Source organism: Tetrao urogallus (assembly GCF_951394365.1).
Source record: "Tetrao urogallus genome assembly, chromosome: 5".
Classification (NCBI taxonomy): Eukaryota; Metazoa; Chordata; class Aves; order Galliformes; family Phasianidae; genus Tetrao; species Tetrao urogallus.
In genome coordinates, this window is record NC_136818.1 from 52,275,451 (window position 1) to 52,301,729 (window position 26,279).

At 46.4% G+C, this 26,279-nt stretch overlaps 1 protein-coding gene across 1 annotated transcript in view; it reads left to right on the forward strand.

Moving 5' to 3' along the window:
- Positions 1 to 25,974, forward strand: part of FBXW4 (F-box and WD repeat domain containing 4) — a gene marked incomplete at both ends in the record, with an annotated part of 59,079 nt that extends 33,105 nt beyond the window's left edge. The window contains 4 exon segments of the mRNA XM_079535380.1: positions 12,198 to 12,263; positions 25,161 to 25,301; positions 25,481 to 25,622; positions 25,858 to 25,974. Coding sequence (XP_079391506.1) covers positions 12,198 to 12,263; positions 25,161 to 25,301; positions 25,481 to 25,622; positions 25,858 to 25,974 — 466 coding nt within the window.
- Between the last annotated feature and the right edge of the window lie 305 nt (positions 25,975 to 26,279).

Genomic DNA, 26,279 nt, shown 5'->3' on the forward strand with positions numbered 1-26,279 from the left:
ATTTCTTGACATCAGAGGACGATTTGTTTTAGGGAATTCTCCGTTCCATTTCAGACTTAAGAGATGTGTGCCTGAAGAGGTTTCTTCCCAGTGCCCTCCAGCGTGATCCTTTCCATCCTACTCCATTTTCTGTGCTTTTTTGGGAGGGGGATCAATATTTTGACTTCTTGACTTGTCCTTTCCCTGATTCTACAGCATCTACCTTGCCTGATTCCTTTCCTATCTTTACTTGGCTAATCTCAGTTCTCATTTAAATTCAGTCGTTCATGGTCTGCCCTGCTATCCAGCCTGTGATTACAGATGCTGAAGCTGATGACCTGTGCTGTGAATCTGCTTTATTGTGTATTGACTTCAGGATGGCTTGAGCTCTGGTTCTGCAAAACTTTTTCACATGTTTTTTTTGGGGGTAGTTCTGGAGTTCTGTCAGAAGTAGCCACTTAATGTCCTTATGCTTTAGATGTGTGTTGCCTGATTGTTTAATGAAACCTTACGTGCATTTTTCTGCACACAGGGCTGGGGATATCCATTCTGGCGGATTTTATTTCTCACTCTGGTGCTTGCCCAAAACCAAGCATGTCCTGAATATGCAGATGGAGTATAGAGGCTTTGTCCAGGATCTTGGTCACTTAGGGGCAAACAGTTAATGTGCTCCAAATGCTTAGCATGAAAACCCTGAAGCAGATCATGTTGCACAGAGTGGAGAGCTGGCAAGAGGAAAGCTGCCCAGAGCTTTTAGGGCAAATGAACTGAGATTGTTGCAAGCGTGTCTGTGTTGGGGCTGGAATGGTCAGAGCAGGAAAGCTCTAGGAGTCATTTCATGGCTCAGTTAAACACAGATGAGGCTTTGCTCACCTCCTCCACAAAGCACCTGTGTCTCCATGCCTCAGTGTCCTGGACCTCTTTGCGTGCAGCATGTGGTGTGCACACACTTCTCCCCTTTCACCTTTCCTGCTTTTTGGCTGCTTAAAACCCTCTGAGCAGTATTTCCCCCACGGTCCTCTCCTATTGGATAAGAATAACTCATTTTGACTTTGGTAATTTGGTAATCATTTAAGTGATTTTTTTTCCCTCTGTAACTGTGAACAGGTATAGCTCCAGCCTCTGTGATGTGGAATAAGAACTACTCTTTGTGGGAAGGTGATGAAAGTATATGCTGATTGAGAAGTCCTCCTTTTCCTCATCAGCCTGACCGCTTCTTTTCAAAATTCTAAATTGGAAGGTTTGGATTTGGGCTGTGTGTCTGTGTGGGAAAAGGAATAAGAGAAATATAATGCCTGGCTTGTGGCACCAGGAAAACTGATTCCTTCCCACCCCTACCTTTAAACTGAAACATTCTTGGGTTTTAGTTGTTCTGGCAAACCTGAAAGGATTCACCCCTCCCCCTGACCTCCCTGGCATGCAAGGATTGCTGGCTTATTGAAAAGTCATTTTCTGTCCTATACTCTAATGGAAAAGCTTAGATAAGCTCTGATTATATATGCATTTTTTTTTTTTTAAATAATAGTTGTTTCTGAAAACTCTGCCAGTCACGTCTGAAAATGTATTGGGATTGGCTTTGGCAGTCATGAAGCTTAAAAAATAGAAAGGAGATATTTCTAAAATAGCAGAGCCTTTCTAGCTTTGCATCATGATTCTTCAAATATTTGCTGCTCATTGGTGTGTATCTAGACTTTTCACCAGTGGTGACAACTGGAGCCTTTACTTAAATCACTCTTACATCTCCCCTTGTGGTAGAGTATGAAGTTTCAAGAAGAGAGAGCCCTAGATTCTGTTTTACATTTCTTTTTCTACCGGTGTTGCAACTCTTTGGTAGATTTCCTCATGTAGCCTTGAAACTGGCCTAGTCAGCTTGGATCTGCCTGTGTTTATTTCTGGTTCCTGTTTCTCATATGGCAGCATTGATTTCATGTCAAGCATATTTTGTTCGGAAGTGTTGAAGATTATTTTTAAGGAAAAAATCTAGAGTGTTGATGAAATGAGGACACATGGTATCTAGCTGAACTCATCCCCACAGCAAATACTTTGAGGCTGCAAAAACTTGGATTGAAATTCAGAAATCGACATTCCTGTTGGAATCTTTAGTAAAAGGTGAAAGATGTATATAAGCTGAGAAGAAACCAGAATATTCTGGGGTGGAATCATGCAACCTGCTTCTCCAATTTGCAGCCTGCTATGGTATTTGATCACAGTTACGTATGGTTTTAGACAGCTCGGATGCAATGGGTCTGTGCCCTAGGAGCTGTGCTGCCTGTCTCCTTGCTACTTATTAAGTCTCTTCCTTTTAGTTGTGATTGTTGTGACTGTATCATCTCTGAGGGCTTGCTCAGTACTCCTATGTAACTGTTGCTATGATGAAAGCAATGGCCTTGTTTTCACTTGGCTTCTTGCCTCATACACCTCATTGCAGATTAAGGACTGAGCTTTAAGATTGGGACAGTTCTTGTTTTTCAGTCGAATACTGCAGTCATAAGGGGCACAAGAAGACGTTCAAAATGCAATTTGTCATCAAAAATAAACAACAAAAAAAACAAACCCAAAAATCCAAACCTGGTTGCATTGGAGGTGCAATCACTAAGTCAGCTGAGCAGGTTTAACTTGTCTACAGCCCTAGAGCTGACCAATTAAGCCATATTTCTATCCTGAAGAGAGCCATAATAATTCAAAGAACACATAGATGACACTGTTACAGGATACCAGATGGATAAATGCTCTGGCGTGGCACAGGAGCAAATGCACTGCAAGCCTGGTGGTTTGACCACTCCACAAGCAGAAAACAATGTTTTATGGTAGGTTTTGCAGAACCAAAGGCTTGTAACACAAAGGTAGCTAGCATAACCGAGGTCCCACTATGAAAAGTGATTTTGCTTTGCTAATGGGAAATGGCTTAGCAATGAGGAACCTGGAGCCTGTCCTCCTGGTTCTCCTTGTTGCCTGACTCTGGGCACATGTGCAAGAGGATCTGTTCTTGGAACAGTTCTTTCTATCCTGTCTGGGACCTGTGATATCCAGTCTTCTTTCCCGAAGCCTCTTACCTTTCCTAATTTCAGTGCAAAGACTTAGAAATCCTTCTCTGGTAGTGGATTCTATGCCAAGCCTTCAAGAATCTGTCATGCGTTGCAGCTCTTCAGATGTGCATCGTTGGATTTCTTTCCTCCTTTGCCCCTTCTTAGCATCCCACACTGCCCCATTATGCAGACTGAGGGAAGATGCGTGTTGTGCATGTTCCACTGCGCCACCAGGCTGCAACCCCCTCCTCCTCACCCCAGCCCGCAGCCCCCCGTGAAGCCTTTGTCCTCCTGTTGAGAGCAGCTCCTGTCCTACCGTTCCCACATGGCACACCCTCCCTGGCAGCCCCCTCCCCATTCAGCGGTTTGGACTGAAAGAACCTTGGCTAATTACGCTGGGCTGAAAATTACCACTTTGCTGTGTTCTCCTGCTGCTGGGCGCATTTGTGTGGGGCCTGTAGTTAAGAGGGAACAAAGCCCCCCCCGTGGAGCCAGGCAGGCCCCAAGTGTGAAGCTACAGGTACAAGCAACAGGGGAATGAAGGGAATAATTACCAGCTTCTCCAGGTGAAAGCCCCGTTAAAACTTCAATAAGCCAATTAGGGGCCAGGGTGTGTGTTGAGGGGACAGTCTCCTGCACCTATAAGTGATTCCCACCAGGCAATTAACTGAAATCATTTCATGGAGGATAAGAAATGGCTCTTAGAAATTGTCTTGGGATGAGGGGGGAGCAGAAACAGCATGACTGCTGCAGTGGTCCTCATGTGCTCCAACCTCCTAGCTCACTGTGTGGCCCAAAAGTGTTGGTGGGGATAAGGGGAAAGGGAGGAGGAAGGGAAAATGGCAAAGAAAAAGGAATCACTGGAGCTTTACACCTGGGCAGGCTTTGAGAAAGCTAGGGCCAGAGTTCAGGGCTTCTTGTAAGGCTGTGTGTGGGCCCAGAGGACTGGGCTTCAGGGAGATGCGGGTTCCAGGGAGGGTGAGGGTCAGGTCTGCCCTATGGGTGCTAGGGAGAAAGAATAAAGGTGTTGAGCCACAGGAAGGTGATTGGTATAGGACGTGAAGGCTAGTGGTAAAAGTGCAGGTGGGTGAGAGCTGAGATCTGCCTGAGATGATCCGTAGGTGCCCTGCCTTATTCCAGGAGCGGGTGGTGTCCAGTGTCTAAGACCTTTGCATGCATCTCATACAGGGACCATATTCAATTGGGTCAAAAAAACCAATGTGCTGAGCAAAGATGGAGACCTTATGAAGTTGCCTTGCACTTCCTTTGTGCTGTACTGCTAATGGCATGTGCTGTAGTCGAGGGTAGGGCCTGCTATGTGGTGGGTACCTAGCGACAATATTGTGTATTCTGCAAGTTCTGACTGGCTGCTCCAAGGAGGAGGACAAGAGTAGAGTGTGGGAAGAGGTTGCTGCAGATGACTAAGTGGTGTTGGAGGGAGAAGCACACAGTTCTCCAGATACCAGTTGTGGTTATTTCACCATGAACTCCTCAAAGTGTGAATGTAACCTTAGTAGCACCTTTCTTTGCCTTTCTAAAGTTTTGACTTCTGAGAAGTAAAAATGCCCTGTAAGGTTTTGTTGGTGATAAGCTGAAGTGAGTCTTCTGTAAGTTAGATTCTTTAGTTAAGGAATCTCTATTTTTTCTTTTTTTTTTTCCCCCTCTCTGTGATGACTGTAAAAATTTGAGCATTGATTGAGGATTAAGTTGAGTTTGAGAATGCAGGAAGTTCTCATACAGAAAACTGTGCACAGACCAACCGCTCCATGCCCGGTAAACCCTGAGTATGGGGAAGGAGGAAGGGTAATTGAACAGTATTGGACATACCATGCTAGTAAGTATTTTACGCCTGCAAAGGTATAAAGACTGAAAAGCACTGACTGCAGGGTGGAGGTGTCCAGGTTGGGTACCAGCTAATAATCAACTTGCTGGAGTAGAGGCAAATTCTTCTGCTGTGCTGGGAATTGGGTCTTTGGAGATACAAAAGGCTTATTATATCCTCCAGCCTGCACGGCTCTGAAGTCTAGAGGAAGACATGAAGGTAGAAGCCAAGAGAGAGGGCTGGAGCTGACCCTTCTCTCTGCTCTGAGATATACAGTAAATGATGTGGGAGACAATGACGTGAGCGTTTCTTCTCTTAAATGTGCTGGAGTTCTGCCTCAAATGTGAGCCTTCTCTGTTTCAGCCCAGCTTCTTTACAGTGCCCTTCAGTACAAAATGCAAATGCCTTCTTTCTGGGGACCGCTTTCCAGTTGTCCACTTGGGGCTCAAGGCAACATGTAAATGAGTTATTGGCCTGTCTGCTGGTGCCTGTGTCACTGGTCTTCTTGCCAGAACACAGCAATTCCTATTTCAAACATTGAGGTGTTCATGTAGTCATATTTACACATTTTCTTTTCTTTCTGTGCTGAGACCCTGGTGGGGTATCCATGAGGACTAGGCAGAGTTCTTCTGTAGCTTCTCTGTGTGCTATTTACGATGCATATCTGGAACAGAGTTCAACCCTGAGCTGGCTGATGCCTTGGGACACACTATGGCATGCACACGAGGCTGAAGGAAGCAACAGCAAACATGCCAACACTTTCTAGTCTGTTTGTGGAACAAGTCTGGTCATTTGCCTCCAGCTGCAGGTTCTCTTTGGCAACATTATTCAGTGCTGAACAAAGGTGAGGCTTATGCAGCTGTGGGTCTCTGTTGCTCAGGTGAACTCAGTCCTGTTATTGAGTTGAAATACAGGAATATTTTACATGTATGCAAGCACTTGAGCCCAAATGTAAGGGCTCAGCTCTAGAGCACCCCAGAAGTTCTTTTTATGACAAGTTTGGATTAGCAGTGCAGGAACCTGAGCAGATTATCACAAGCAGACTCCTGAAACTAGACTTTGGCAAGGTAAAGGGTGGATACCCTTGAGCCCAGAAAAGCAGCCAGAAATGCAGATAGGAAACGTTCAAGTTGGTGTGATGCATCTTGTGTTCTTTTCCTTGCACTGAAGGTCTGGATCTGGAGCACTGCATGGCAGAATGCAGCAGGAGTATGGTACTTGGGACAAGAAGGACAGCAAGGCTCTTAAGGACTGAGGAGCATGGAAAGAATTAGTCTAGAGCCAAAAGCCTGAGTGATATTGCAGGGAAACTGAATGCAACTTGCGCTTGCTATTTCAGGTTTTGTACAGTTAAGTGTCACCAGCCTCTTTAGCCTTTTCAGTCCCATCTTCTTCTAAATAGACTTCAACTCCCCACACTTGCTGTTCTGCAAAGTCATTATTTTGGCCTGTTAGTAATGGTCAGACTTTCGGTGTGACTGCCCTTCCTGCCAAGTTTTTTTTTTTTAGTTTACTGTTACTGAGCTGCCAGCACATAATCCAGCTGTCCTGACTGACTTCTGCTTGGTTCAATTTTCTTATCATGCAAGAGGGATGAAGTAGCTAGTGGAACTTATGTGGGGCATAAGTATATACCATTGGGTGTGAAGGGGCAGCACCAGGAATGTGTGCACAACCAATCTTGGCTTCATCTAGTGTTGCCTCAGTGAAGGGTGCATGGGACTTTTTGTACATTTGCTCATAAAAACTGATGCTGCACTTTTTCTTCAAGTGAAATGCTTCTGGGGAAGAAGCACCAGCTTCACGTACTGTTTCTGTCTCTCTCTCCTGTTGTGTTCATCTGCTCTGTCAGAAAAGCCTAGTGTTGGAGGTGCTGAAATTCACCGTGCGGTTTTATACCCCCTTCTCTCCCCTTGAGAACGTTGTTACTGTTACATCTGTTCTGCAGCCTCCTGAGCTCTTCAGCAGGGGCTCCATCAAGTTTGTGTGACCTTAGCACTGTATTCATGCTGGAGGAGTTACCTTCCTTAATGATGTCAACTGATGAGGTTAGCAGGATGCTGGCGACTGCGATAAGACATGACATGTTCTAATGATTCGCCTTAGCGAGCTGCGTGCGTGTGTTGGGGGGGCACAGAGGGGCTTAGAGAGGGGAGGTGGGGGCCCCACAGGTGCCGACAAAGACTTTGACCTTTGCTGCTATAATATCAGTGTTTCACAGGCAGGGCGGTTCGGTAACCCACTTTCAGCCCATCAAAAATTGATTTAATTGCAATTTTTTCCCCCAATTAGGAGCACTGGAGCTTAACTAATTGGAGTAATAGAGAGTAATAAGGCTCTGATAAAAAGCCTTCCTCTGCCTCCTTTGTATCTTGTGTCATCGCCTGTCAGAGGTCAGAGAGCTTGCATATTCTATTAGGCAGAGTTGCCTTCATTTGTACAAATTAGTTTACCCAACAGTAATTAAAATGCCAGTGCGGGTCGGGGAGAGCTGAATACAATTGATGGGCACGTTGGTGAAGGATTTGACAGCTCTGGTGGCCTCCCTTGCCAAAGCGTGTCAGTGCTGAATCAAAGGCTACACAAACCCACAGACCCGTGTGTTTAACCTGCGGCACCAGCAGCACCAACTGCTTTCTCTCCTCTGTTCCATTCTCCATTTTGGACTTCCTTTCTCTTCTCCTTCTTTTCTCATCCAACTTGAGACTTTTTCAAAAGGACGTTTCCCATCTCTGAGCAGTCCTTTCTGTTGGTCCTTTTCTTAGTGCTACTGCTAGTCCCCCCATCCCATCTCCCTCAGTGCTCCCCCACCACTCCCCCCCGCCTTCTACATTCCCAGCTGCAGGGCTCTGTCAAGTAATAACTTCTTTGTTTCCCGGTCCGATGAGTCTCTGTATATAATAGTCTCCAAAATGGAACAACGATGACCAATTCCAGAGGGTGGGGGAGCATGCAAGGAGAAAGGAACAGGCTCTTGCACGCGTCAGGCAGATTCTGGGTTCAAAATCTCCGAACAGCAGAATAGGACTTGGGAAACAATCTGTTTACAGTACAGGGAAAGGGTGCAAACCTTGGGCATGCTGGGAGTTGAGAAGAGGATGGAAAAGACCTTTTTTACCCAAGTTCCTTCATTGACTTTGCGTTACAGGATTCTCAGCTCAGGCTTTCTCTGAAGATTGGGTTCAGTGCGAAGGCTTTACTTGGGATGTGAGACTATTTCCAAGCCTTACAACAAACAGCATCTTTTAAAAAAGACTGATGTACATCTACCTCTTTCCCACTGGTTCAACCACATCTGGTAGTGCATCTCTCCAGCGTGGGGTAAAGAGGGATGCTGTAAGTGAGATGGAGCTAGTATTTTAGGGGCAGGCGTGGGATTGTCATAACTGTACTACTATATTGGCTTTCCTGGTTTTAGCTACTGAGGAATCCCTATGAAAACAGTGCATGCTGCTGTGGAAGTCACAGAATCATTAGGGTTGGAAATGACCTTTAAGATCATCAAGTCCAACTGTCAACCCATCACCACCATGCCTACTAAACCATATCCCTAAGTGCCACATCGACACGTTTCTTGAATACCTCCAGGGACAGTGACTAAACCACCTTCCTGGGCAGCCTGTGCCAATGCTTGGAGAAGGAATTTTTTCTAATATCCAGCCTGAACCTTCCCTGGCATAGGCTGAGGTCATCATCTCTCAATCTATTGCTGTTTATCTGGTAGAAGAGATTGAAGTCCTACTACGTTGTGTATTTTTCCATTAGAGGGTTGGAGGGAGGCTGTAGTCATGGTACACAACAGTTTTCACAAGACAGAGGAAAGCATAGTGGGGAAGGAGTCTCTGCATCTCGTAGCCCATCTGGATCTTGAACACAGCAGTTTTTATGTAGTGGGTGGATGTATCTAGTCAGTGTCTGCATACACCAGTAATGTACCTGAGACACGGATCATCCATGTGGTAACACATGTAGGTTATCTTCTGTTTTCTTCTTCCAGTCTAGTCTCTCTTCAGTCTCTGACTCTCAAAAGCACTGTAGGGCAAAATAAATGACATTTACTAAGCTTGTAAGTCTTCAGCTGTTTTTCTTGTATACCAGTTTTTCAGCAACTCAGTTTGAGTTATTTGTCTTGGGCAGCTGACCAGACCAGTTGTCAAGAGGTTGGACTTTCTAGTTCACAGGTTTCTGCTGCATGCTGTGTTCTTCCTAAGACAAAAAGCCTTGCTAAAGGTAAACTGAAGGAAGCAAACCTGGTGGTAGGTTTAAGCTCTGTATTCAGAGGCTTTGAACACCCATAGCTCCAATTTGCATATTATTTCAGACCTACCAAATCATGCTTGTGTTGCCTTTCTGCTTGGTGTCAAGCTGTCACCTCTATGAGGCTCCTGTTTTGGGATGTCTGAAACTGCAGACCAGACTCAAGGTGAGAGGCCCTGTATCATACCTGGGGATGCAGCTTTCCAGTTCCATTTGCTCCAAGGCTTTGTCAGTTACCCGTTTGCACTGCTTCTTTGTGCAAGTCTTGTGAATGCTGCTCTCTAATCCTGGCAGTGAAGATGCCCAGCACTTCTGGGAGAAGTCTTATCTTTGCTTGCTAATGGGCTCCAGCCTGTTAAAGATAAGGCCTGCAAACCTGATCCTGCTGAAGTATGAGACAAAATTCTTGTTGACTAAATGGAGGCAGCTTTACCCAGAAGAGACTTGTTTGTGGCCCTGAGGCCTGTATGTGATGCTGAAGAGAAATCTCTTCATCTAATACTATTTTTTTGGGTGGGGGTTGAGGGTAAGAACTGAGGAGGGAAAGCTGAAGTCCAGGACTGACAGCATGAGCAGGGATTAGACCTTGCCGTTCCTCCCACCTTTTTCTCCCTGTTGGTGTGCCTCCATGCTAATTTAGACCTGTGACTACCATCAAAGCCTTGCTGCATACCTTCTGCACAAAGGGGTCTGTCTCCCACGTGAGGGCGTTCTCTGCTGGGACAAAGTCAGTTTGTCCCCCGAAAGAAAAATCTTAAGCACCCAATTGCCTGCTTGACTGACTCCCTGACTGCTATTATGTTTCTAACCACGGTAATTGGCTTTAGTAGTTATTAATGGATTATGCTTGGGAAGGGAGGGACAGAATCCAACACCTAGCTTTGTAGATGAGGGACTCCCTGACATAAGTGCTGCTTTCCAGACATGGGGTATGGCTCGTGAGCTGTCAGAGTGAGTCTTTTTGGCTTGTTTCCTCTGAGACAGGAGATGTTTGCAATCGGGGAATATCTCATTCTTGGTGGAGGGAAGGTAGATATTGAGCAGAAACCCTGTTTCCAAATGCAGAATGCTGCAGGTGATAGCTGTCTGCCTCTTCTGCTTAACATGCTTGGCAGTGCTGCTTCAGCCTCATGATTTCAGGTTGGATATTAGGAAAGACTTATTTTAAGAAAGAATTGTTTACACTTTGGAACAGGCTGCCCACGGAGGTGGTGGAGCCACCATCCCTGAGGTGACAAAGATGATCAGGGGACTGGAGCACCTCCCCTACGAAGACAGGCTGAGGGAGCTGGGCTTGTTCAGCCTGGAGAAAAGAAGGCTGCGGGGTGACCTCATTGCAGCCTTTCAGTACCTAAAGGGAGCCTACAAACAGGAGGGGAATCAACTCTTTGAAAGGGTAGATAACTGCAGGACAAGGGGAAATGGTTTTAAGTTGAGGGAGGGAAGATTTAGGTTGGATGTCAGGGGGAAGTTCTTTACAGAGCGAGTGGTGAGGTGCTGGAACAGGCTGCCCAGAGAGGTTGTGGATGCCCCGTCCCTGGAGGTGTTCAAGGTCAGATTAGATGGGCCCTGGGCAGCCTGGTCTAGTATTACATGGGGAGGTTGGTGGCCCTGCACGTGGCAGGGGGGTTGGAGATTCGTGATCCTAGAGGTCCCTTCCAACCCTGTGATTCTGTGATCAAGGAATGAGGAGATAGGGCTCTGAGGGACATGGTTTAATGGGCTTGGTGATGGTGGGTTGACTAGATGATTTAAGAGTCTTTTCCAATCTTATTGATTCTATGACTTGGAGAAAGCAATTGCTCAGCTAAAACATGGAGCTGGAAGTAGAAATAGTACTGAGTTCTTGCCCTTCTTTCACATGGCTCTACTCTGGCTTTGATCAAGTTGAGTGCGTGTTTGCTGCTGGATGCCATGTAGTGCTGGTAGGAGTGCTTCTCACAGAGGTCATGGTCTGTGGAAGAATCCATTCCTGCTACATTAGTCTTGGAGGCACCTTTTGATTTCCAAAGGAAGAATCAATGAAATGTTTTAGAACTGCTGTTTTTGCAGACATTATATATTTATTTTCTTATTTTGCTTTCTTCTTTGAGCTGTCATCCTCAGTGTCATGTTTAGGCAAAGCAGCAAGTTGGCATTTTTTGAAAGCAGGCTGCACTTCCTGCATTTGTACTATCCTCGTTGCAGTGACTTAAACATAGTTTTGACAATTTTATTCTCAGCAGCTGTAGTAAATATGGCTTTGTGAGAGATCATTAATAGATTACTTAGGAATCTTTGATGAGTCTGTTTCTCTTCTTTACGCTGAGTATTGGAAGCTGGCACAAAACAAGCAGTGTGATGTGGATAGCTGTAGCACCCATGTTTCTGCTGCTTGAGTTTGGAGATTTGATCCTCTCTTATCAGTTAATTTGAAGCCAGTGACTGTTAGCCAATCTCTGGACTCAGCATATGCAGCAGGGACGTGGCATCACCCAAAGAGGACTTTGTAACGGACCTTGCTAAAAGGTGCGAACTAAGCTGAATATTGCTGCCTCTAGCAGACAGTGTTGAGTACTAGAGAGGGCATCCTGATCCAGCTTTGAAATTGGCCTCACTTTGAGCAGACGCTGGACTGGAGACCTCTATTCTGTGGTTTGTTAGGTCTGTGATGCTGCAGCCAATTCATGATTGTGCTGGGAAGCTGCCAACGCACAGGCACAAGACATGAATTGAAAAGTAATGGGGAATTTTCCATGAAGTTTTTCTGCAGCTTATAGCCCTGACTGTATATGAAATGTCCCAAGTATGTGCTGTTTTGAAAATGTCATTGCAATTTACAGCTGCTCCTGGTTTAGGCTTTCCATCCACACATGCAAATACATCTTTATGTCCTGCCAGTTCTCTGCAGTTTTGACCTGCTTCAGCTGGGAAGCTCAGTCCAGCTACACTGACAGCTTCAGAGCACCTCTCCCTCTTCTGCAACCTGCCCTTGTGAAGTGCAGTGGAACATGCTGAAACAGTCTCTAGCCAAAATTCAAAGTGTGCCTTGTAGCCCATTTTCTCCATCTTGCTCACACTTTCTTCATAACTTAAGGATTGGTAATTGTTTCTGTTTGCTTGTTTTTAAACAGCTCATTTGTGACAGGAACGGCCTGCTGCGGACACACGTCACCTCTGAGAATCTGGGACTTCGAGAGGTGAGTGGGCATATAGGTAATGGGGAAGGACTTGGCAATAGGAAATGGAAGGCTAAAGATGGCATAGGATCATTCCTTTGGTGTGTATGGGCAAGAGATGTTTAAATAGACATTCAAGGCCAGGCTGGACAAAATACTGAACAACCTGATCAAGCTGTGAATGTCCCTGTTCATTGAAGGGGAGTTGGACTAGATGACCCTTAAAGGTCCTTTCCAAATCTAAGGGTTCTATGATTCTATGAAATATGAGATGTGAGGGCAGGGTGTAGAAAGGTGTGTGTTGGAGTGATTTTGGTTCAGTATGGTGCAGCTCCACGTTTCTCTCCAATTTATGGCACAGTAATCCTTGATATCCAGTGAAGCTGCTCTTGTTTTATCTGGTTTCTTCTCATGATCCAAGTACAGTCAGAACATTCCCATTACACCTTCCTTTGCATCCATCTCAGTTGATGCATCAGTTCAAGCCGGAGGGGAGAGAAGTGATCCTGTGTCCTTCCATTTGCAAACTTGTCCACGATGTTGAGAAGCCAAATGTGAATGCAGGCTCTACAGCCATCTTTTCCTGGCTGGTGTTTCTGGCAACTCAGGGAGGTGAGGGTGGCGACAGGTTATCTACTGAAGTGACTTAGGCATGTTGTCTTCTCTCTGTCTTAATAAGCATTGGAGGTTAATTGCTGTGGCCTCTGATTTGGGGCCACTGAGTAGTTCCTGTCTGGTAAAGGTGCTGACCTTAATGACTGGGAAATGTTGGGCTCAAATCCTGACGTGAGACTCAACTGCTGACAAATTTGAAACTCTTAGCCTGAGGGTCCTTGTGCAATGATGGACAGATAGCAAATATTTGGCAGGATTATTGAACGGCAGCTCAGCTTTCCAGAACTGGTATGCTCTGTGTAGGAGTGGCACAGCACAGATTATCAAGGCAGTGCTGTCAGGATTGAGGAGAGCTGGCGAGGTCTGGGAGGGGAACAATGACAGAAGGGGCCCAAGGGTTGTCACCAGGGCTGTGTTTGGGAAAAGGAGGGTAGAAGGAGATTGGTGTGGATTCAGAGCTGGTCTGAGGACAATTGTCCGCTAACCTATAGCTTAGGTAATTTAGATTGTCTGAGTCAACTACATCAAATGTAAATATAAAACACTTTGTTTCCTTTCCTCTGAGGTAATAAAAGTGAAGAGTTGGCAGAAGATGCATCCTGCAAAGGCTGGGCTAGAGTGGGCCCTAGTGTTTTAGCAGTGGCAAATGTTTCTTGGTTACCTAATCCAGTGGTGCCCTTGGTGTGCTCCAGAAGGATACAGGCTGCGCTGATACCCCTGCCCATCAAATTTGCTGATGATTCTTCAATAGAGGCATCTGACAGGAGTGAAGAGGTTGGCAACCCTCTCCCCCTGCCCCAGCCTCTTTGACAGGCTTTCCCAAGGAAGCCTGAAGAGATAATAAAGCTGTGTAGAAAATAGGATTAAGGTAATGAACAGGCACAACGGAGTTTGATCTTTCAATAATGTCAAAGCCTGAGTGACAGGCAAATAAAAAAGCCAAGGCAATCTAGGCCACTGGGCCTCTGTTGCAATGGCTGCAGTGTCAAACTTATTCTTCCCTGTTCGCCTGTCACAGCTGGAATGCACCATGCCACTGGGGCTTTTCCACCCTGGGGATCTGCGTGTGAGCTGGAAGTCTCGTCAGCACGTGCAGGGCAGGAGGCTGGGTGAGGAGTACTGCTGGGAAACTGCCATGTGAAGCTTGATGTGATCATTCATAATGAAAGAATATGGAGTTGTCCTTGAAGATCTTGACTTCTCCATAAACTCTTCTTCCCAGGAAAGCTTTAGACTGTTTATTAAAGCTTCCAGTGGTTGCTAGCAACCATGTTGGAGGGAAGTGCTGATTTCTTCCCTTGGGGTTTGTGCATGTTGTCTTCCTGCTGAACACTCCTGAACTGGGAGTATGATGTGGAAACTCAAGATCTTTGAGCTACCCAGGACTGAAGGACTCCTCCTGTGTCCAGTGTGTCCAGTTAATGTCATGCAGCTGAAGCCAGACTCTGCCTCCTAGTTTTCCTTATGATCGTGAAGGGGCAGAGTCTGACCTGCAGAGTCTGACCTGAGGCTGAACGTGGCAAGGACGTATTGCTATGAGCAGAATTGAGGCAACTTCTCTATCAAAAAATGATGCAATGATGCAGGGGAGAGTGATGCTTAAGATACATTCTTTAAAACTGCAGGATCCTTAATGTTGGTATTTGGTGCTGTTCAAGGCCTCACTCAGTTTATTTACCTGGTGCATGGCGGTGTGTGCAATGTCTGTGGTATTCTCTTCCCTTGGGTAGGTGGTCTTTTTCTCCAGCTGCTGAGAGATAGAACATGCTACAAAAGGATTTAAAGCTTAAATAACCTTTTGTGTACTGATCTTCTTAGTTCCAGGCCAGATAAGTCCTTGGCTGGTGCTTGTAGCTGTTGGTCATGGTGTATTTTCGTATTTATGACCTTCGCTATTCCCTGACCCTGGGGCCCCTCTGAGAGAAAAGGGTTAATGTCTTCACCTGGAAACGTGTTCTGGGCACTGAGAAAGGTTGGTTGGGTTTAGAGGCAAAGAAATTTTTCGTGGGGGAAAGGAAATGCTTCTTGCTGCATCCCACCCCCACAACTGTCTTTCATTTCTAACTCTGCTTATGATGGCGTTGGATCAAAGCTGGAACAGGCAGCAACAAGCAATTGTCAAAGGGAGTCTGAAGCAGGGGAATGACCGCGTAATGCCAAGACTGTCTCTGATGGCTGAAATTCCAGCTGCTGCTACACCTGGCCCTTTCTCCTGTAATAAGGATTTTTTTTCTTTTGCTTTTGAAGCTGACTAGCTACACCTCTGGAGGACATATCTCACAGATGCTACATTGTGCCACCTGATCGCTTTTAGATGTGGGGAAACTGCTGTGCACTTATTGCTACTCAGGATCAAGGTGTGTTTGTTGAGGGGGCTGTGAATAACCTAGATGATTAGAGGTCTGTACAGGAAAGGAGAACTATTAGTAATATAGGCCACTGGATGCCAGCCTGTGTCCTTGCAAGTATCAGGTCTTGTTGACTTCTGGGCTTCTTGCAAGCTCCCTTGCCTTTCTGCACCAGTGAGGGATGTGGGGGCAGCTGCCTCTCTGATCATGCATCCCTGCTTCCAATGAAAGTGCACCTGCCTTTCTCTTCCCAGACCTTTCTGTCTCATCTGCCAGTGCTAGCATGTGGCTTAGCATAAGAGAGATCAATAATGGCAAGCAAGAGAGAAAGAAATTTTCTTCAGATTCTGTTCCTCTTGCCACCTCTAATCTCCTTTGGGAGTCTAACCTAACTGCCTGGGAGATAAGGGTGACACTTCTGGAAACAGCCCAAAGTCAGCATTTGTCCTTTGCCTGCAGTGTGCTGTTGCTCCCCAGTGTGTCATGGTTGTGTGCATGTCTTTACGTGCAGAGAGACAGGTGCCCCTTCCTCAGAGATGCTCCTCTGCGAGGCAGGGTACCCTGGATGTCACTTTGCAGCAGCTCTTGGAGCTGTTATGCTAATGATGTTTGAAATGGACCAGTGTTGCAGTATGGCAGCACTCATGCTGTAAACACTTGGAATGCACAAATCCTACCTCATCCTTTCCTGTGACACAGTGTGACAGGCACAGGGCAGGAGAGCCTTTGTGTAAACTCAGACAATGTTAACTGTGCCCTGCAAACCTCCTCTACCGTTTAAATATCCACTCTTTGTCCATCTCCTCCCCTCTTTTGAAAGCATTTTTGCTAGAGTTGTTTCTTGTTTTTCGGGTGTGTTTTTCTTCTTCTTCTTTTTTTTTTTTTTTAAGAGCCCTCTAATTTCTCGTTCAGTTTTTCTCCCTCTCCTGAGCCCTTTGAAAGTGGCTTTACGCCGTCACTGACACCAAACTGACACTTTGCGTTTCCCCACTTCTTGTCCCTTTATGGCAACAGATGTTGAAATTTTGTATCCCTTTTATCTGTCCCTCTTTGCCCTCTTCCTGTAATTAGGTTTCCCTTGTTAGCAGTACAAAGTGGCCCGGTTTGCTGCCTGGCCTTTTGAGCCATTGTGTCTGAGCACATTTTTTTCCTCCTCTTTCGGAAGAGTTCCTTCCCCCTTAAGTAATAGGCAGGGTGTGGGCCAGAGCTGTGGCTTTTTCTTGTTTCTTTGTTCTCCATTTATCTCTGCCACCTTTTTCAAAGGGATGGGGAGAAAAAGGCAGAGAGTGGTGGAAAGGGAAGATACAGTGTTTCATTTCTTGACCGTCAGGCTCCCCTGATCTTCAGGTGTTCAAGGCAGGTGCCTTTGATGTCTGCATGTTTTGGGGTGGTGGGAGTAGAGGATTCCTGAAAGTGGCTTGGGAGTGGAGAAGAAGGGAGATTCAGGTGTGTGGCTGGTGCCCTCAGCAGAGGGGTGGGCTGCTGAGCAGGCTGGTAATCCACATTTGCCTCTCATGCTATTGCATTGTGGTCTTTCCCTGTAAGAGACAGCATTACAGCATAAGCAGCTGGCTGAAGTTTGTGTGAGCTTGCTGCTGCTTGATCTCTGGTATGTGTTTCCATGGGACCCTTGCTAGGTTGCATCTGTCTGTGAAGCAGGGTGAGCAAGAATTAGTTGCTGTCTCTCAAATCTCAGTGTATGTTGATCTGCATCCACTTTGGCGGCTCTTAAACCAATTGAGTGAAGGAACCTGAGCACAGCTGTCAACAAGGAGGGAGAGCTTTAAAGCTTTTGCTCCCTGTGCTGCTCTTAAGCAGCAAGTGTAATGTGACAGCTGCCTGCTATGTAGCGCTGGTTGTGCGCTGTGCACCATAAGTGCTAGGTCCTGCAAATGTGGACCCAAAGCAGACTTTGGTCCTGGCTTCATTTTGTACTTGGTGGGCTTAAGAGCTGACTGCTATACGAGGTTTGTAAGCTGTTTGGGGACTAATGGTAGAATCTGATTGCTGCTGGTGCTTTCCTGTTTAAATCCAATCCTTCTTGTCTTTGTGTCTTATCATACTCAGATTTTCTACGCGTGGAAGTAAATGAAATGAAGATCTGCAGAAGTAGCTCTTGGTTATAAAATGTGCTAAATGTTTTATCAGAAGCTTTTTTTTATAGAAGTTTGGTCTAAAATGTACAAGTGTCATGTTCTAAAGTGAGTTCTGTTGAAGAGTGCTCTCTTCAGAGCTTTTGACTTCAAGGTTTAAACAAGTTTGAGACCCTCTACAGCTCCTCACAGGGGAGCAGAGGAGCAGCGCTGATCTCTGCTCTCTAGTGACATCCACTCTCTGGAAATGGCATGGAGCTGCATCAGGGGAGGGTCAAATTGAGAATTAGGATAAGGTTCTGTACCAGAGGGTGGTGGGGCTGGAGCAGGCTCCCCAGAGCAATGGTCACAGCACTGAGCTGCTGGTGTTCAAGAAGTGTTTGAACAGTGTGCTCATAGGACTTGGATTTTGGGTGGTCCTGTGTGGAGCCAGGAATTGGACTCGATGATCCTTGTGGGTCACTTCCAGCTCAGAGTGTTCTATGATTCCAATTCAGTGACAGGTTTGGGTGAAGGGGAGCGAACAGACTCAGAACTGAAGTTCCTAAATCAAAAGGAAAGGTAACTGTCTCCAAAAAGGGTGGGGAGTCTGCTTCATCCAGGCATTAAAACTGGATTTATTTAGTCACAGAGTAGAGGATGGATATCTCAGTGGGACCAGGAAAGATGAGTGGTAGGAAATATTCTGGCACTTATAATAGATTCACAGGATTTGGGGGACAGAAGAATGACAGTATCACACTGTAGATGAAGAATCCCTTCTCTTGCCATGCTTTTCTATGAATTTATCACACTAGTCATCTTCCTTGGTGAAAACATTCCAGGCTTTGTGTGAAAAAGGCACCACATTCTTTTTAGGCTTGAATTTCTTTCTCAGTATCTCTGTCTTGGCTGAACAAAGTCCTTAAATCACAGTAAGTGATTCAAAACTTGTCCAACAGTGAGCTAAACTGCTTTCTGAGCTGTGCTTGCCTCAGATAAGTGAAAGCAAATGTGAACCTTTGACTGCCTCCTCTCAGCAATGGGATGATCCACAGGTAACTGCCCTTCCTCAGATAGCTTCTTATTCTCTTTTTCTGGGGCAATCCTGCTTATTTATTGCTGTGTTGTTTCCTCTTCCCCTCCACACATGACTTTGTTTACTCTTTTTGAAGCATTGGTTTTGAGTATTCCCATTAATGTGTACGTTGTTAAGTGGGAACAGAAGTGTTGTGCCTTCCTGAAATTCAAGGGAAAGGGGTTTGTGATGTGACAGTCTGAAGTCTATCATAGGGACATTTTAGTCTTCAAGCACACCCATTCTTGATCTGCTCATATTAATTTAGTTTTGCACAATGATTATCATGTTTCTAATTTGGTGCTCAGAACCATTCCCTCTGCAGTAAGGTCAGCAGAATGGGGAGCTCAATTGTAGATCTAGGCAAAGGAAGAGCAGGTCCCTCTCCTTGGGAACTGCTCACGCTTGTGACTTGAGAAGCAAGACTAGAGGCACACTGTCCTCTTGCCTTCAGGCATGAATTAATCCTTTGACAAGGCCGCATTGAAATTCCTACCCCAGTTCTGCAGCTCTAAACTGTGGGATTAGTTTTCCTTGCCCTGAGATCTCAGACCTTGTTGGAGGCAGGACGCCTCCAACAGCCAGCTACTTGAGCCAGTGCTGGAGGAGGCTCACTGCTATAGGGTGCCTCTTAAGTAGCTCTCTCCTGGATGAGTGCTCCTCTTAGCAGTTTTGTGGTCAGAGCACTGTCTCTTGGTTTATAATTAATAGCTTCTGTCTGATCTGCTTGTGCAATGTATTTTCTGTGGTATGCATGCAGTCTCAAATCAGTTTTGGGCCTTGTGGTTCTTCATTGATTTTCTTTTTACTTTTTAACATCATTTTTCTCAACCTTTTGTCATGTAAGCTGGACTTTCTCTGCCTTCCTTTTGTTAAGAGGACTCTGGTGCATCTTAACCCAGAAGTAAAACACTTGTAAGAGGAAGACCATACAGGTATTTATCTGAGATCCTTTTCTCCCCGCTGCAGTTGCGATTCTCTCGCACTGCGGTTGAGCGTGAGGCCAGCTCCTGCCCTTTGGATGTTACATGTCCAGGGCATGCTGTGGCCTTTGCACTCCTGTTCAGGCGTATTTATGACAACTTTACAAGGCCCTGAACAATTGGAGAGCGCGGGTGGGGGCTGGACGCTCCAAATGCATCAATCAGTTTCATCCCTCTGAGCCAAAGCAAAAGCAATCTTTATTTTTCCCTGGGTTGAGAAAGAATCAACAGAGGCAAGAGAGAAGAATGGGAAGGAGTGAATGAGGAACCCCCTCTGCCACTGGCTAGTGGTAGCTCATTTAAACAGATGGCTTTGTTTTGATTTGGACTCTCCATTTTTTTGTCTCCCCACTAAAGGAGACCTGCAGAGCTCAGTCCAGAAAGGGAGCAATACAGCCTCCTGTTCCCACACAAGTGGGGCGAAAGGCGAGAGGCTTTGAGAATTCCCTGCTTCTTTTCCTTGCCTTCCTCTTTTTCTCTTCCCTCAAGAAATCACAGTTTGAGAGAATTCCCCCCTGCTCCTCCCGTTGGAAAGAAAGACACAGAAGACATTCTTGACATTCTTTGCAGAGAAAAGGGGTTAAATGTCTGAATTTGGGGGTCACCATGTTATACAAATTGCAATCTAATCGTTTTTACAAGAACACACGTGTGCTGAGAAAAGGAGCCACGGACAAGAAAGAAAAGGGGACAGACAACTTTTTTTTTGTCCTATCTTTTTTTTTCTCTCCCCCCAAGGTTTTGGACTATTGTCATGTCCTGTCTCTCTACCCTCTTCACCCCCGAGAGGGAGAACATTGGTTTTATAGTTAAATTGGTCCGTAAAGCAGAAGGGCTTGGTGCCATTTCTGTTTGTTTTCCCAAATAAAAGACCCAGCAGGGTCTCTTTTGCACCGTTGTGGCTTTATTTGAAGAAACTGGCTTTTTCCCATAGCCCAGCGTGTCAGTTTATCCTCTGAACTTAACCTTACGGGAACCCGCACAACAAAAACTCACAGGGTCCCCGAGCTGGAAAGGTAAAGAAATTGTATCTTTTTATTGGACCATTTAAAGCGTGTGTGGGCCAATTCAGAGAAAGCAGAAGAAAAGAAGGCAAAACTCCCTCTTCTGTCTCTTCCCCCCCGACACAATCTCAAACCATCGTTGGTGTCATTCCCCCCTACTGCCTCAAGGCCCTTCAGCTGTGTTGGGGAAGCTGAGAGAGGCATTTCTCCTGAAAATCACTTCAACTCACTTATAATGGCATCTCAGAGCCATTTCACATGGAGGTCACCCCCAGAATTCCCCAGTCCTATCCACACCTCCCTGCGAGAATTAGTAACCTTGGCCTAGTGCCGAAGTAATCTTGGGGTGGGATAACTCTGTGAAAAACAGCTTTGCCAAATAGCTCTGTTTCTCCCTGTGTACATTTATAGATGTTGCTTAACCAAGCCTTTCTCTTCTTAGCAGAACCTGCTGCATCCCTTGAGTGTCCTAGCCCCAGGTGCAAAGCACCTGGAAGAGATGGCAGTTTAGCTCTTCCCTTCTGTTTTGGTGTTCTCTCCAAATTGGATGACAGGGGTTGTACAAATGCTGCACTCCAGATAATTGTCTTTAAATGGGTTTTGTTTCCTTTCTCTGTTTGATACCCTATTCAAATATCCCACTGTTTTGAATAGAACAGTGCACTTTTCAGTATTTATTTATTTATTTAAGTAAATGCTTCCCAGCTGGCTTGCTGGAAGTCGATGTTGATGCTAAAATATGCGTATGGAGCAGTGCTTGGTTTTGGCCTACTTCTGTGCAATGGCTTCTCCTCACTGATGGATAGTCACAGCTCACAGATGAGGTTTCCAGAGCGAATGAGTTATGTCCTCAAATTCAGGCATATCTGTTTTCAACAGATGTTCTGAATTCAGCAGATTCCTAGAATGCGCTTAATACTAAACTTGTTTGCTATGTATTTGTGTAATATCAATGCTAGTGAATCAGGTTTGACAAAAATTTAGGGTGGGGGGAAAACTGTGTATTGTTTCAACCCAGCTTTTGGACTGTAGTTCAAGTACATCAAAGATAGCTGGCCAAGACCAGAAGCAACTGGACAGAGTGCAGGTAGGGAGCTGCAGACTTCTTCAGAGCTCTGTCTGTCAGCAAGGTCTCTGGGAAATCCTGAATTCTTACGATCATGCAGATGATCGTTTTTGCTTGGGAGGCTGTAGATTATTTCAACTTTGTGGGCTTTTTTTGTGCCTCTTTGAGTAGGTGCCCACTGCCCAAATGAGCTGTTAGAAAACTATTGCAGATGCGCTGGTGTATCTACTGCTTTTCTTATTGCGCCTTGATAGGTCATCCTGATCATTTTTGGGTTTTCAGGGAACAGCTGTGGGTTTTGCCCCCTTTGGAAGTGGAAGCTGGTGGGGACTGGGTTTTGAAGGCAGGGAGTAGTTGGGATAATGAAGACTGAAGAATTTGTAGGCACTAACTTGTGATCCTGAGACTGGTACACCTGTGGTTGCAGAACATTTCCTTCCCAGCAAAGGCTCAGCATGGTTACGCGTGCTTGGAGGATATGGGGCTAGCTCAGCATGGTGGCCTGGTTCCTGGAACTGCTGGCCCAGAGTCACATAATTTGCTGAAAAATGGAAGAAATATTAATCACATTCAGCGTCTTTATTTATTTTAGTGTACCTATGCCAAAACTTAGCTTTTTCTGGTTTATGTGCCCAGTGTGCAAGACAGTATGATTTTCCCCTGGTGTCAGGTTATAAGCTTTTCACTGTAGCAACTAATGTGTTGCTTCTGTAAACTGCTAAAGGGCTGCTGCTGTAAGCAGGGGCTGGACCTCCCAGCTGAAAGCTGTTTTGGCTGACCTATTCTTAGGGCAGGAGGATTGAACTGATTAACAAACAAGCAAAACAAGGTTTCCTGCAACTGCAAAATGACTTGTATGCATCTATGCTGCTGCTTTTCTGCCTACTAAGGAAAACTAATCCTGGTGGGGATTTTGTTTGTTTTCTTTTCTGTTGTCTAGGCTGGAAGGGAATTGGAGGAACTCCAGTTGCTGAGGTGCTTGGGTACCACTTGTGGTGAAGTGTGAAGGCATGGTGAAACACTGGAGCAAGGCACCTGGGTGGTGCTCAGCACAGCACAGGAAAGCAGGAATCCAGACTCTCTGGTTTCTCCCCGGGGTTCCTTGATGTTTAATGCTGATTTTTTTTTTTTTTCTTTTCATTTGGAAACATTAACAGCCTGGCGTTAAAATTTGCTGCTGTCTTGCAGCGCTGCATACTGAAGCCTGGTCTGGGGACACAGGAGGCAAGCTTTTGTGTAGCCAGGATCAATCTGGATATAATGGGAGCTTGCCAGAGGTGGGAGCATGTTAGGAGATCCATTTAAGGCACCTGAGAGGAAGAAGAGGTGCTCCAGCACATAAAAGATTTCTGGATGTTGTTCAGTGTCCTGCTACCTTTCCTTAGCACAGTGCCTCTCTGTGCATTTTAAAAGTGTATTAGTAGGGAAAAATGATGGAGGGTAAATAGTACAAACAAGTGTCAGCCAGGTAGCATGTGTTCACCAAATGTGCTGCTGGGTAGAGTTGTCTGTGCACAGCCACTGAAACAGCTCATTTCCTATGAACTGCTCCCTGCTTTTCCTCTGGCAGCAAGCAGAGGACTCAGGTTGGCGAATCTGTCTTCTGCTTCTTGCAGGTAGACCAAGGGCTCATGATTGAGAGAGCAGCTGCTTCCTCTTATGTGTGTCTTCTGATACATGTCCACACATACAGCTCATAGGATCAAACAGGTTGTGTGGAGGCCTTGAGAACAGCATTGTGCCTGTCTGTCTGTCCTGCTGACTGTGCAGAATGGCAGATAGAGTGGATCAGTGCAGTTGGAGGGGCAGGGCAGTGCCAGAGCTCAGATGTCCAAACCTCCCACACCCTGTAGTGAAGCTGGAGGACACATCTACTTCAGCTCAGACTGAATGTTCGACCTCCAAATCTACAGGTGCAGGTGCAGAGTTGCAGCTAGGTTGGTCTGTAAGTAACCCTCCAAGGGTTAACGTATTGTGAGAAGGTTGCAAAGGCCTGATGCCTGGAATCCCCTCGATCCCTTGCCTAGAGAAATACAAAGTCCAATAAGCCAGCACCCCTGGATTCGTGTTGGGGGGGATTAATTCATGCACTTGATGTTAAAGCTTGTCCGAGAGGTTTGCATGGGGGGGCCATTGCTAGGGCTGGTTGGCCTCTCTAAATGGTTGCTAGGGCCCTGGCATCAAGGGCCAATGTAGCTGCCCACAGCCACGGTCACGGAGGGAATTACACAGCCACAAAGAAATTGTTATTCTACATAATCTGCTCTTTGGAGAGTGACTGTGGGGAAACAGGCTGGCCCCAGCACGCCGCCAGCTCTGTGATCATAGAAGCGTGCTGGCTGCAAAGATCGGCCAGGGCTCGCCTTCTGATCTGGGGACACCAGGGCTCGAGGCGCTAATCTGCTTTATCAGCGATTTCTGTCTCCTGACACAAAGGTGTTTACTTGTTTTAACATCTCCTGGGACTCTATTTCTCCTTTTGTGTGGTCTTTATCCCCCGACGAGGGCTTTAGCCCAGATTACAGACAGAATTAAGGCATTTGGCGATGTGCCTCAGAACTGTGTGATGCTGGATCAAGGAGCAGAAAGTAACAAAATAATGGTGGGAAATGCTGGGAGTGACCCCACGGCGGGGTTCGTGCTGTCGGCTTTCAGGGCCGCTTCATTGTCCTGAGAACCAAGGGCCTGTTGGAGAGGGCGGCCGTGTGGCAGGGGTGGAAAAGCAAGTGCTTCGAGGTTTATTGTGTCCAGCATGTTTGATGTAAAGGGTGTGAGGAGGAGGCGGAGGAAGAAGAGGAGGGTTTGCAATAGGTGGCCATCTCCAGCAGCTGGGCAGATTGTCCCCTCTGTTCCTTAGAGTCTGCTATGGACAGGTGTTGCTGGCTGCTGGGGTAGTTGGAGTGTCAGTGGAGACAGCCTGTGGCCTGTGCCCTAGGCAGTGTGTAGTTTCACGTGACCGAGAGAAGGGCCTCAAACTTCTCCCAGCCTTGCTGGGAGGCCCCTTGTAGAGCGGTCCCTCACCAGGCAGCCGCTGCTGCTTAACGTGAAGAAGCAGCTGAGTGATATGGCCACAAACTTTGAACTTCATGGGGATTTTGTTTTAGCTTTTCCACAGCAAGCAAGGAATTTTATAAGGACAGGGGAGAGGCTAGCCTTTGGGAAATCATCTCCAGAGCATACCTAGGGTGGCTGCTCTTGGCCTGTCATGTTCAGCCCCAGGTAAGGTGTTTGCATCATGCTGCATAATGTAACAAAGTGAGGAAAAGCAACCATGGTGACCAGGGGCAGGAGTCTGTTTTGGCTGTGGATCTGAGCTGTGTGTCAAAGATTTCGGGAAATACTCTAGCAGACAGTGTGCTGGAGGACGGAATCTGGGACGGAGTCAACCAGGGGAGTGGCTGCTGCAGATTATCTGGAGTTGAGTATCATTTCCCATGGAAATGGAGCCTCGTCATTCAGCGTATTGGTCACTTTTCCCAAGGAAGACGACCCCCTGTTGCTAGGGGTCAGCTCTATCTTGGCTCATGTCTTATCATGACCAGCTGTGACTCCTGCTGGTCGCTATCCTTGGCAGTTTGTAGCTCAACCACTAGCAAAAGCTGGAGGAGGAAGAGCAAAGCTGTGCAGGCTGTTGCATTCTGTTAAATCACAGATCATGAGATCTAAGAGACTTCTGTGACATCTCTGCTCTGGCCTGCTGGACTGGAAGGGCTCCCTGCTCTGAATGACTCTTCAATTATGTTTCATTGCAGCGGTCAGCTGTTAACCTGCTTAGGGACTGACTTTCACCATGGAGCTGGAGTGCTTGATGTCTTCTATGAAACTCCCTCCCTTCTCCTCTCATGTGGGTATGACACTTACATCCGCTACTGGGACATACGGACCAGCACCAGGTGAGCCTATCCTGCTGGCATCTGGGGCCTGTGCAAGGATCCTCTGGGCTTTTCTTGTGCAGTGCCTGGGGACGTGCCTGCGGCTCGGTTAGCTGCTTCAGGCAAATGGGACCTCAGTTCCAGTCCAGGCGCTGGTTGGTGGAGGCTCAGCTGCTCTCTGTTTTGTGTTGTCACTGCAGAAAATGTGTCCGGGAGTGGGAAGAGCCCCATGACAGCGCCTTGTATTGCATAAGGACTGATGGGAACCATATGATTGCAAGCGGCTCTTCCTACTACGGAGTGGTGCGCCTCTGGGATAAGCGGCAGACTCAGTGCCTGCAGGTGAGGGCTGGTTGGAGGCCAGGCAGCAGCAGGGCTTCTGGCTCATTCTGTGGCAGCCAGGTACTCGTGTCTCTCTGAAAGAAGAGACAGAGGCTGTCGAGCTGTCTTCGGACTGAGTGAGCCTAGCCTTTATTCCTGCTTTGCCAGGGCATCTGACCATTTGGGCCTGAAAAACCTGTTGGGGTCTGTGGGCTGACCTCTTCTTTGAAAAGCTGACTCTCCTGTTTTCTTGCAGAGCTTTCACCTGTCTTCACCCACCAGCAGCCCAGTGTACTGCCTCCGTTTCAGTACCACCCATCTGTATGCTGCCCTGGCATCAGCCTTGCACGTCCTTGACTTCACGGCCTCGTGAAGGGCACCGTAACCGCTTCTGGTCGCCCCAACTCAGCAATGTTGACACTTGGTTCAGGGAAAAGCAGGGCAGGAGAGGTGAGAGAGGCCCCAAGGCATCTATAGATTCTTTACTTGCCAAAAGGCTATGTTAAAGAGTCCAGAAGGGGCAAGGCTTAACAACTTCATCTGCCCTTTAGTGGAAATAAAGGCCAATTGTCCTTTCCTTTTTTATTTTGTGCAAGTCAGGGTCTGTAATATTATCTGTTCTTGGTGGGTTTTTTTTTTTGGTTTTTTTTTTTGTTTTTTTTTTTTAACTTTCCTGTG